The sequence below is a fragment of the Bison bison genome, unplaced genomic scaffold, assembly GCF_000754665.1.
Source record: "Bison bison bison isolate TAMUID 2011002044 unplaced genomic scaffold, Bison_UMD1.0 scf7180017864143, whole genome shotgun sequence".
Classification (NCBI taxonomy): Eukaryota; Metazoa; Chordata; class Mammalia; order Artiodactyla; family Bovidae; genus Bison; species Bison bison.
This window is the reverse complement of record NW_011494715.1, coordinates 1,829,853-1,843,471: the sequence shown is the minus strand read 5'-3', so window position 1 is coordinate 1,843,471 and position 13,619 is coordinate 1,829,853. Positions and strand designations below refer to the sequence as shown.

The following is a 13,619-nucleotide window of genomic DNA, read 5'->3' as shown; positions in this document are numbered from 1 at the left end:
TTAGCAACTAAACCACCTAAACCACCAAACTCATAAAAAGCAGTGAGTGTCCTTCCTCAGATGATGTGAGTAGATCTGTATCTACTAAAGAAATTGAATCAGTAATTAATAACCTCCCAAAACAGAAATCACCAAGGCCAGATGGGCTCCGTGGTGAACTCTACTAAACATTTCAGATACTTCAGCACCTGCCTACAAGATGAAATCTGAATGACTGTGGTGTCTGATTCTGGCTCCCACTATCTTGCTAGTCTTCCTTTACTGCAAACACCTCTACTCTCTTCTCGTTTAATATGGAGGCCAGAGAAGCCAAATTCAATAGATCATGAACATTCCATGTTGTTGTTCAGTCGCCCAGTCCTGACTCTGTGAGACCCCATGGAGTGCAGCACACCAGGCCTCCCTGTCCCTCACCATCTCCTGAAGTTTGCTTAAGTTCATGTCCATTGCATTGGTGATGCCATCCAAACATCTCATCCTCTGTTGCCTCCTTCTCCTTTTGCCTTCAGTCTTTCCCAGCGTCAGGGTCTTTTCCAATGAGTCATCTGTTCACATCAGATGACCAAAATACTGGAGCTTCAGCTTCAGCATTGGTCCTTCCAATGAATATTCAGGGTTGATTTCGCTTAAAAGTGACTGGTTTGATCACCTTGCTGTCCAGGGGATTTTTAGGAGTCTTCTCCAGCACCACAGTTCAAAGGCATCAATTCTTTGGCACTCTGCCTTCTTTTGGAATATTCCATACAAATACTATATTTGAAGTATTATTTCCTAAAAGAGGAATTTAAACTTGCTTGGTATGACCACAAGAGTTCAAATTAGAACCGATGGGTGGAAGCCACAGAAAAATATTTTCCAGGAAGGGAAACATTAGAACTATATCAGTGGAATATGTGGATTTAGTCAACAATTGAGTTCCCCATCACGGTAGGTGTCTAAAAACAGGCTAAAGGTCTCTTATGGGGAATTCAAGCCTCTGCTTTCAACTGAGGCTCAGATGTAACCCATGTGGGAGAAGTGTTCACAAATTACAAAAATTATGCAGAAAAAAATCAGTCCCCTAAATAAGTCCGAAACTTTTAAAAACTTAACTGTAAATATATCTATAGAATATAATCTGTCAGTGTCAGGATGAGTGGGCTTTTTGTTTCTGTCAGGGTGGGGTCCGGGTTATTTGACAATGTTGTTAGGATATGCAAAGTCAAGAATCACTGTACACAACAATGATATCTGCTTTAGAAATTTACTTCAGTTTTATCATCTTAAAAGCAGTTTTCCCCTACTGAATATACTGGTAAAAAAGTGAATTTGGGGGACTTCCCTGGCGGTCCAGCAGGTAAGACTCAAGGGGCGTGGGTTCAATCCCTGGTCAAGGAACTAAGATTTCGTATGCCTCATGGTCAAAAATAAAAAACAACAAGAACATCCATGCCTGTGATGATAGTTACACAAGTCTGTAAATATTCCAAAAATCATTGAATTGTGCAAGTAAAGCAGGTGAATTGTATGGTATGAAAATTACAGCTCAACAAAAAAAAATTTTTTTAATGAACTTGAGTACTTGAAAATGCAAGTGGCTCTTCCCACTTTCTCCTTCTCCCTCCCTCACACAACTCTTATTCAATATTTCTTTGTAGAGCTCAGGAATGTCAGTTTAGAGAAATATAATAAGTGATTTTTATTGTAGATAGTCATAAAACTTTGAGAAAGACATTGAAATAAAGTAGAAAAAAAATCAATTCCTACTCTTTCAATTTAAGAGTTAATGAGGACGCTGCAGAATTTTATGTTCCGATGAACTCCATCCTTTTAAAAAACCTACGAAACAAACAAACACTGACACATTTTGGATTTTCTTTTATCTCAGAGCCAAGAGCCAAAATGAAATTTACAGTACTTGCTCTCGTCGTTGGACTAACTTTGCTGCTAGGAGTCCAAGCCATGCCTGCAAACCGCCTCTCCTGCTACAGAAAAATACTAAAAGATCGCAACTGTCACAGCCTTCCAGAAGGAGTAGCTGACCTGACAAAGATTGATGTCAATGTCCAGGATCACTTCTGGGATGGGAAGGGATGTGAGATGATCTGTTACTGCAACTTCAGCGAACTGCTCTGCTGCCCAAAGTAAGGAAATGCAGTCACAAAACGTATGGTTGTAAAATGCATGCATAACAACTTTCTTAAGACACCTTCACAAGGAGTTTGCTGAAACTTGTCACCCTTTTCAATAAAATCCTATTCAGATCTCAGCTATTTTTTAGGATGATCAACATTATGTACTCAACTGAATGTTTTCATTTAAGAGACAGAGTTTGGCAGATTTTAGTTAAGCTAAATGAAAGACAAATTAAGAACACTCCAGTCTATTAAAAGGTTTTGGATAAAAGATCCCAGTGAACAGATCAAGTAACAGGATGGAAAAGTTTGGTTAATAGTGAGAGAAAAACTTTCTAGTTCTATATATGAGTTAACGAGAAATTAACTGAAGTTTCTACCAACTTGGAAAGTAGATGTATTTTAAGTATAATACAAAGGTAGATAAATCAATAAAGATTTTTAGCTCTTGATTTTAATGTAATCTTTTCCTGGTTATTGGGGAATCTCAAATACTGTGATCTTGCCTATTTCATTTGAAATTAGTTTTTCCAAATTACTTTCAACATATGTCATCATTGTTTTTCATTTTTCTAAGAAATCTGTGAGACAGAAAGGACAGATAAAACCGCTTTATCAGGGAAAGGTGCAGAGAGGTAAAATGACCAGCACCAACCACATAACTAGCTAATATCAGCTCTGACACTAGAACCCAGGACTCCTGATTTGGACCAGGTAATTTTCCTACCAAACCAGTTGGTTCTTAGGTGTTGTTCCCAGGGCAGCAGCTCCAGTATTAGCTGAGTTCTTGTTAAAAATGTAATTCAAACTTGGACCCCAGACCAAACCAGCTGGATCAGAAACAATGGAGAGGAAGCAAAGCAATTATGATTTAAACCCTTTGAGTAATTCTGATTCATCATAAAATGTGAGAATCACTTGATTAAAGAATGATATCAAGAACTCAAGTTAACTGAGTTAGGTTAGGTCCTAACTGAGTTAGGTCCATAAAATGACCTAACTTTTCCTACATAAATGAAATGCCATCTAATATTAAAATATCATACTTAAAATTTTCTTATAAGACTTGAAACTGATTTACTGAAATGTACTTGTAGTTATTTTATGATATAATTTTGTGATCATCCATTGTTAGTGGATGAAATAGAAGTATGAATATATGAAAGTAGTTTCTATCTGATTTTGGGTTACTGCTGTTGCATTAGCAACAAATAGGTAAGTATATTTCTTTTTTTTTTTTAACCTGTAAACACAAATTTTGCATCTTTTTTTTTTCAGTTGCACTAAGATATAGTTAAATATAGCACTGTTCACATTTAAGGTGTACAGCACAATGAGTTGAAAGAAATAGACAGTTGACCCTTGAACAACACATATTTGAACTGCATGGGTACACTTACCTGCAAATTTCTTTCACTAAATACATACTATAGCACTATATCATCTATGATTGGCTGAATTCTCAGATGTTGAACTACAGGTATGGAGGACTGACTGTAAAGTTATTCACAGATTTTTAGTTGCACAGAAGGTCAGTACCCCTTATTGCTGTATTGTTCAAGGGTCAACTGTATTATGAAATGATTACAATAATAAGTGCAGTTAACACAAATCACCTCACATGGTCAAAAAATTGTTTTTCCTTGTGATAACTTTAGGATATATTATCTCAGAAACTTTCAAATATATCACACACAGTGTTAGTTATGGTTATCATGTTGTACAGTGTATGCTAAGTATATTTCTACTGAGCCATAATCATAATACTACCTTGCACATACATATAATTTGATATTATTCCATGCATTTTTTCAAATGGAGTGGCATTTTATTACAAACAGCCCTCATTTTCCTAATTAGTTTATCCATATTTTCCCACCTTAATAATCCCAAGTCCTGTGGATCATATTTTGATTACACATAACATTAGTACAGAAGGCAGCATCACATTTTTACATATCACCTTAAGTGATTTTTCCAACAAGAGTAAAGTTGAGTAGCTTAACATTTCACCTTTCCCTATAAAACCTAGAAATGTATTTATTCGCTTCCCTAGAAAATTTTAAACTTCTGTTTCTTATCAGTAGATTTAAACATTATGCCCATTCCCACCCATAACAGAGAAATGAATTTTTTGGTATGATTGTAATGTTTCCAAGTCACCCAGTCTTTGCTTTTCTTTATCAATAAACGATAGCATCATGTCAATGACAAATGGGGAAAAGTAGAAGAATTGATTACCTTCTTAATCTTTGTTGCTCCTGTGGCAAGTCTTCCCACTCATTCTCATTGTACTTTGTTCACCTAAAAAGAACAGTTATGTCTGAAATCCTGGAAATCACTGTCCATTTTTAGCCCAGCAAAGACTAACATGTATCTTAATTTCCAGCTGGATTTAATTCATGTTCTACTCTTTTTCAGAGATGTCTTCTTTGGACCAAAGATCTCTTTCGTGATTCCTTGCAACAATCACTGAACATCTTCATGTATTCCAGACAAACCGCCCATAATTCCCCGCAAACAGCGCTATAATAGTGTAACTGTATTTCTGGTTTCTGTGCAGTGCAATAAAGCACAGATTCTATAAATTCTTACTTGTCTAAGCAAACTTGTGTTAAATAAGTAGTAATAAAAATTCAATTTAATTTTTCTCTGTGGACATTGTTTAAAATTTTTCACTAGAAAATTTTCATCTATAACGTATTTAATATGCTTGATAAAAGAATTCTGTTGTCTAGATGCAGAGCCATAACTGTGGATCAAAGATGAAGAATACTTTCACTTCTTCATTAACAGTTATTGACCATGTACACTTAATGGAAAGAACCAGAGATAAATTGAGGTTCTTGGAAGGGAAACTAGAAATTTTCTAATAATAGTAAGAGGGGAAAAGGGAGCCAGTATATGAATAAATATTATGCATGCCAAATACTTTAAGAGTATTTGCATTTTGCTCTTTTAAAAACAACAAAATTGTCAAGACAAATATTCTTAAATCAATCTTTCAGATGCTAACTCAAGTTTAAGATATTTGCTAAAAAATCAAGACAGACTTTGAATAGAGTTCCAGCTCCAAAATACTCACATAGCTGTATCCTTAAAACTATGCAGCATACCCATGACATGTCCCTTTTGGGGGGTAATAACAAAACATATATTAAAAGAAATGGATGTTGGATGAGAATTAAAAAGTCACACAAATTTTAAAGGTAAATAAAACAGATTCTTTCAAAGATATTTTCTGGTTGTTAGAGGCAGTATTGGACTATGCTCCATACCTTAGGAGTGTTCACTGACTGGTGGCCAGCAGAAGTAATTTCAGAAAGTCCTTCATGTTATAAAAATGTATTAAATACTTGCTCAGTGCCAGTTATTTGGGTGTGTTAACAATTTGGGAATGTAGTAATGAATAAGATGGGCTTCTCCTCTTGGAACTTGTATTCTACCAAAACAGTAATCATAACAAATATTTATAAATGTGAAGCCTGCTGCTCCAAAGAAGAAGTCTAGGATGCTTTATAAAGTATTGCTGTGGGGAAACATTTGAGAAGCATAACACTTGTAGTAAAACTAGGAGATGACCATTTTGTGTATTAAAGTGACATTATTTCATTGAAATACATCCTTTGGGGTCCCTGATCTGTTTCTGAAGACCACATCCAGAACAGTATCTGGTATTTATTCAGTGTTCAATAGGTGTTACTGGGCTGAACAAAATAATTTTGAGGTAGTCAGAATTCAGTTTCTCTTAAAAGTTGCAAAAGCATAAGTCAGAACATGTTTTCAAATAGTATGACCTCTGCAAAAACACATGAAGTGGAATTGTTTAAAAAACTAAAGTTTATTCTTTAATCAACATAGCATATGATTTGATTGAGCTTTTTCTCCTTCACTGAAGTGAAGTATTAAAGTCAAACTAACTCATTAACAGAAATCTTACATCCTTACTGGAACAGTGCATAGAATAGGTAAACAAAGAAAATTATCAGTACATCTGTTACATTTTCTACTCTGTATAGACTGTCTCTAAGGAAGACAAAAAAAGCAATTCAGCAATGGCATTTTATTAAGTATCCCGTTAATGCTGCAATCAAACCCTGATGAGAAAAACAGTATTTGAAAAAAGGCTGAATATTTAATACATGGAATTTTATAGATAATTATGATGATTTTCATCATGTTCTTTCCTTTCTGGAAATAACTTGTAATATCCAATTATATTACATTCTTTTAGAAACAAATGCATTATATTGTTTTTGTAATTAAAAAAAGCACACATTGTAATATTTTATAATAAAAAACAAAGCACACATTGTTTCTTATAAATTAGCAAATAAATGTAAAAACATAAATGTTCACACAACTTATGCAACAGTTTCTAACTTGGTCAACATGTTTTTAAAAGCAAATATTTCATCCAATTATTTAATGAATAGATATTTTTTTCAATAGCTTTTAGCTACAAGATGACTAACCTTTTATTGAAAATGTACTAACACCATCTTTCAACTGAATGAGGTATGTACTACTATCATCATCCCTACTCTGTGGACAAAAATGGCAAGGCTTAGAGATTAAGTGGTTTATCCAGAATTACATTATCAGAGCAGTAGAGCCAGGTTTTGAATATGGCCAGTCTTCCTTCAGAACTCAAGTCTTAACCTCTGCTTTACTTAATAGCATCATCTAATCTATTTCCTTTTCAGGAAAGCAAACTTACTTGTATGAGACAAACAAGACTGTACATTTCATATAGTTTATATATGCTAAATGCTTACTGAATAACAATAACAATTTATCTTTGACTTTCTATATTTTTGTTCTTACTATAAATTCCATGGTGCTGAGCACAAAGTTGATGGTTGTTGGTAATACTTACTAATATCTCATCTCTTCTTGATGAAATTTTTCTTTTCCTCATTATAATGATAGGGACGCTTTGCTTTTTTTGTTTGCTGGGATTAAGTACTAATCCTAGAGGATTATTAAAGATTGGAAGCAACATGGAGAAATAAAACAATGAGCAACAATTCTCAAAGGGAGAGAAGGACAGGTAAGAACATTCACAGATTATTCTGCAACTTTAACTTCCTTATAATTGCTCATAGATACACAGGAATTATTTTAATAATAAATTGTTTTAGCAAAGTATTATGGCAGGTGCTTCTAAAATGTAAATAATCTGTCAGTAAACACTATGGGCTTTAAAATAATTTTCACAAAAGGAAAAAAATTATCAAATTCATATATTTCTAAATCATATTGCATTAACAGCCTATACCTAAATTTTTTTCTCAAAGAATTAAAAAGAATCTGATATTTTGAAAGTATAGTAAATTGACATTGAATTAGCTCCCTCAATTTACTTCTATAAAATGATATCACCAAAATGTTCTCATTTTTGTACAGTGGTATAACTGGAAAGCAATGCATGGCACACATGTAGCCAATATACTCTCAGAATTTTACAAATAAAGACCTATAGTAAATTTTAAATGAAAAAAGTATATGTGATCTATGTTTCTAGAGTCTTAGAAGTCAAAATATAAGTCTGTTGGGTATTATGGATATAAAACTGACTTGATGTCCACTTTATACATTAAAGGGGATGTACATACAACACACATGCACACAAACATGATACACATGCACGTAAACACACAATAATCCAGCAGCAACCACTATGATTATGATTTGAGGACGATAGTTGACTATGTAGACTATAAATGTAACTGGGACATGACACATACAGTAAAGTTTAGAGTATCAGCCTTTAGCTACAGATAAATATAAGCAATTTTATGATCTCAAAAAAATGAATTCTATAGTAAATAGTACACACACTTGAAAAAATACATATACATATATAAGACATTTCTTGACACTTTTAAACTAACGTCAGACAAATGAATAAGCAATAACATGACAAAAATTTATTTTTGAACCACTATCACTTGCCTAGATCATAATCTAAATTTTGCTATCAAAGCTATGCAAATCCATGTAAACAGCAGTAAAGACAGCTGGTCTGGCCATACTAATATCAAACAATATAGATTTTAAGTTAAAAAAATTGTACAAGAGACATTTTGTAAACAAAGGATCAAGCTACAATAAGATTTAAAAATTATAAATATATACACATCAAACAACAGAGCCAGAAAATATATGAAGGAAACTAACAGAAGTTAAAGGAGAAAAAGACAGTTCTACAATAGTAGTTGGAGACCTCAATTCCTTACTTTAAATAATGGAAAGACATCTAGACAGAAAATTAAAAAGGAAATAGGGGATTTGAACAATACTCTAAACCAACTAAACCTAACAGACATATACAAAACACTTCACCCAATGATAACAGAATATACATTCTACTCAAGTGCACATGGAAGATTCTTCAGGATAGACTGAAGCATCTTTATGTTAGCACATAAAACATTTTTCTGTAAATTAAAAAAATTGAAATCATACAAACTATCTTCTCAAACCATAATGGGATGAAGCTAGAAATCAATAACAGAAGAAAAACAGGAAAATCAACAAATACGTGGAAATCAACAAATGCATCCTTAACAACAGTGAGTCAAAGAAGAAAAAGATAGGAAAATTAGAAAATAAGCATGAATGAAAATAAAAGTAAAACATACCAAACTTATGGGATGCAGCAAAAGAGGACCTCAGTGGGAAATTTATAGCTGCAAACATATATATTAATAAAGAAGAAAGATCTCAAATCAACTGAATTTTGCACTTTAACACTAGAAAAAGAAGAGCACACTTAATCTAAAACCAGTGGAAGAAAGAAAATAAAAAAATTAGAGCAGATATAAATGAAATAGAAAATGTAAAAACAATAATCAACAACCTCAAATAAAAAATAAACAAAATTGATAAATCCTAGCAACACTACTGAAAAAAAGGAGAGAGAAAGCACATATAACTAAAATTACAAATAAAAGCAGGGGCATTACACTTCTTACAGAATACCCTCTAAATTTCATTTTCTGAGAATTTCCTCTCAACATCATTTTCTCAGAGCTCTCTCATACTCTCTTTCAAGCACAATTCCACTCACCCACCTTCTCTCAGAAACCCTTCTCAAATTCCTTCTCTCAGGAATCTTCAAAATCTCTTCCTTGCCTTCAGATTCCATCAGAAATCTTCTTTGTCTCAGAATTCCCTCAGAAATCAGATTTTTTTTAACTTCAGAATTATCTCAGGAATCTTCTTTCCCTCAGAATTCCCCAAAGAAATCTTATTTCCATCAGAAATCTCCTTCTTTCCCTCAGAAATCTCCTGCTTTCCCACAGAATTCCTGAAGAAATGTCTATCTCTGAGAATTCCCTCAGAAATCTGTTCCTTAATCTCAGAATTATCTCAGAAATATACAGAATTTTCTGCAAAATTCCCTGAGAAAACACCTTTCCCTGAGAAATATCTAACTTTCTCTCAGGTATTTCCTACTTTCTCTCAGGTATCGCTGTCTTTTCTTCAGAATAACTTAAGAAATCTCCCACTTTCACATAGAAACCCCACAGAAATAACCTCCATTCCCACAAAAAAAGCCTCAGAAATCTCCTTACCCTCAGAAATCATACAAAAATCCCTCATGACCTCCTTATTTAGGTCATTTTAACTCAGAACCTCTTAATTTCTCATAGATATTTACCTTAGAAGCAGTAGTTTGTGTCAGGTTTTTGAGAAACCTTCTATCAGATTGAGTTCAGAAGTCTCTAGATTCTGTCAGATTTTACCTCAGAACCCTCTGGTTTTGTTATATATTACCTCACACCCCTCTCACATGGGACAGAATTCACCTCAGAGTATAGTATGTTCTCTCATGATTTGCTTCAGAAACCTCTACTTTCTGTCAGATTTTACCTCAGAACACTCTAGGATCTGTCAGATTTTACCTCAGAACCCTCTAGTTTCTGTCAAAATTTACCTAAGAACCCTCCAGTATCTGTTACATTTTACCTCAGAACCCTGTGGCTTCTGAAAGATTTTACCTAGAACCATATGGTTTCTGTCAGATTTTAGCACAGAACCTTCTAGTTTCTGGCAGATTTTAACTCAGAACGTCCTAGGTTCTGTCAGATTATACCTCAGAATCCTCAAGCTTCTGTAAGACTTACTTCAGAACGTCCTAGGTTCTGTCACATATTACCTGAGAACCCTAAGGTTCTGTCAGATTTTACCTCAGAATCTTCTAGTTTCTGTCAGGTATTACCTGAGAATGTCCTAAGTTCTACTGGATTTTACTCAAAACGTCCTAGGCTTGTCAGATTTTACCTCAGAACATTCTAGGTTATGTCAGATTTTTACCTGAGAACCCTTTCAGTTCTGTCAGTTTACCTCAGAATGTCCTAGGTTCTGTTAGAGTTTACCTCATATCCCTCTAGGTTCTGTCACAGTTTACTTCAGAACCCTCTAGGTTCTGTCAGATTTTACCTCAGAACCCTCTAGGTTCTGTCAGATTTTACCTCAGAACCCTTTAGGTTCTGTCAGATTTTACATCAGAACCATCAGATTTTATGTCAGAAACCTTTCAGTTCAGTTCAATCGCTCAGTTGTGTCTGACTCTTTGTGACCCCATGGACTGTAGCATGCCAGGTTTCCCTGCCCATCACCAACTCCCAGAGTTTACTCAAACTCATGTTCATTGAGTAGGTGATGCCATCAAACCATCTCATCCTCTATAATCCCCTTTTCCTCCTGCCTTCAATCTTTCCCAGCATCAGGGTCTTTTCAAATGAGTCAGTTCTTCACATTAGGTGGCTAAAGTACTGGAGTTTCAGTTTCAGCATCAGTACTTCCTATGAATATTCAGGACTGATATATTTTCGGATGGACTAGTTGGATCTCCTTGCAGTCCAAGGGACTCTCAAGAGTCTTCTCCAACACCACAGTTCAAAAGCATCAATTCTTTGGCAGTGCAACTCTCACATCCATACATGACTACTAGAAACATCATAGCTTTGACTAGACAGACCTTTGTTGGCAAAGTAATGTCTCTGCTTTTTAATATGCTGTCTAGGTTGGTCATGCCCACTCCAGTGTTCTTGCCTGGAGAATCCCAGGGACAGAGGAGCCTAGTGGGCTGCCATCTATGGGGTCGCACAGAGTCGGACATGACTGAAGCGACTTAGCAGCAGCAGCAGCAGGTTGGTCATAACTTTTCTTCCAAGGAACAAGCGTCTTTTAATTTCATGGCTGCAGTCACCATGTGCAGTCATTTGGGAGCTCCCAAAAATAAAGTCTGCCACTGTTTCCACTGTTTCCCCATCTATTTGCCACGAAGTGATGGGACCAGATGCCATGATCCTAGTTTTCTGAATGTGGAGTTTTAAGCCAACTTTTTCACTCTCCTCTTTCACTTTCATCAAGAGGCTCTTTAGTAGTTCTTCGATCTCTGCCATAAGGGTGGTATCATCTGGATATCTGAGGTTATTGATATTTCTCCCGGCAATTATGATTCCAGCTTGTGCTTTGTCCAGCCCAGCATTTCTCATGATGTACTCTGCATATAAGTTAAATAAGCAGGGTGACATTATACAGCCTTGACTACTCCTTTCCCAATTTAGAACCAGTCTGTTGTTCCATGTCCAGTTCTAACTCTTGCTTCCTGACCTGCATACAGATTTCTCAAGAGGCAGGTCAGGTGGTCTGATATTCCCATCTCTTTTCGAATTTTCCATAGTTTATTGTGATCCACACAGTCAAAGGCCTGGTCATAGTCAATAAATCAGAAATAGATGTTTTTCTGGAACTCTTGTTTTTTCGATGATCCAACCTCTAGGTTCTATCTTATTCTACCACAAAACTCTATAGGTTCTGTCAGATTTTCCTCAGTACTCTTTGGGTTCTATCTGATTTTACCTCAGAAGCATCAAGTTTCTGTCAGATTTTACCTCAGCAGACTCTAGTTTCTGTTAGATTTTATCTCAGAATGTCCTACGTTTGTCAGATTTTACTCAAAACATCCTAAGCTTGTCAGATTTTACCTCAGAACAACTCTAGGTTGTCAGATTTTACCTCAGAACGTCCTAGGTTCTGTCATGTTTTACCTTTGAACCCTTTTTTTCCTTGAGAAATCTCCTTCAGTCCCTCAGAAATCTTCTTTCCTGCACAATTTCCTCAGAAATCTCCTTTTCTTTAGAATTCCCTCATTATTTCCTTCTTTCCCTCAGAAATCTGTTTATTTCCTTCAAAATTCCCTCAGAAATCTTCTTTCACTGAGAAATCTCCTTCTTTCCCTCAGAATTTCCTTAGAAATCTTCTTTGCCTCAGCACGGGGTGGCGGGGTGGGGTGGGGGGAGGAAGCAAGGGCATTATTAGCAACCTTACAGAAAGTAAAAGTAGTGTAAGTGAACAGTAAGAACAAATGTATGATAACAAATTGTCTAATCTAGATGAAATGGACAAATTCCTAGAAACACAAAATTACCAAAGCTGACTCAAGAACAAAGAGAAAACCCCATCTACCTTATAATAAGTAAAGGGGTTCTATCAATAATAAAAAATTTTCCATCAAAGAAATGTCCTGGACCAGATGGTCCTAGTGAATTCAATCAAACTTTTAAAGATCAATTAATGTCAATCATATTTAAATTTTTCCAAAAAACAGAAGAGGCAACATTTTCTAACACATTCTATGAGGCTAGCATTATCCTAATAGTAAAGTGAGATAAAAACAGTAGAAGAAACTACAAACCTATGATATCTATATTCATATCCCTTATGAATACAGATGCAAAAAGTCTTGAACAAAATGGTGACAAACCAAACCCAACAACATAATATAAGTATTATATACCAAGTGATATTTCCCCCAGAAATGATAGGGTGATTCAACAAAAGAAAATAATTCAATGCAATACATTACATTAATAAAACAAAGGAAGAAAGTACATGATTACTTCAATATATATAGAAGAAACCATTTGTCAGAATTCAATACCCTTTCATGATAAAAACAGGAAACTAAGAATAGAAGGAAACTTTCCTTATAAAACAAAGAACATTTATGGTATACCCACAATTAACATTATACTCATTGGTAAAAGACTGAAAACTGTCTTCATAAGGAAAAGAACAATACACAGATGCCTACTTTCATCATTCCTATTCAATATTGTACTATAAATCCTAGCCAGAGCAATTTTGCAAGAAAAATAAATAACAGGCATCAAATTAAAAAGAAGTAAAATTATCTCTACTTAAAGATAACATGATTTTGTACATAGAAAATCTCATAAAATCCACTAAAATACTACTAGAGCTCATAAATGAATTCAGGACAATTGTAGGGTCAACACACACTATCAGTTTTCTATACACGAGTAATGAATAATGCAAAATAAGATATTGAGAAAACATTTCCACTTATAATTTCATCAAAAGAATAAAATATCATGAATAAATTTAACCAAGGGGGTAAAAGACTTGCCCACTGGAAACTAGAAAACATTACAGAACAAAATTAAAGAAGACCTAAATAGATGG

At 34.7% G+C, this 13,619-nt stretch overlaps 1 protein-coding gene across 1 annotated transcript; it reads left to right on the top strand.

Moving 5' to 3' along the window:
- The first annotated feature begins 756 nt into the window (after positions 1-756).
- Positions 757-5,045, top strand: SCRG1 (stimulator of chondrogenesis 1). The gene is made up of 2 exons (XM_010840248.1): positions 757-2,123; positions 4,536-5,045. Exons 1-2 carry the CDS (start codon positions 1,795-1,797, stop codon positions 4,588-4,590), a joined length of 384 nt encoding a protein of 127 aa, XP_010838550.1. The 5' UTR covers positions 757-1,794; the 3' UTR covers positions 4,591-5,045.
- The last annotated feature ends 8,574 nt before the right edge of the window (positions 5,046-13,619 follow it).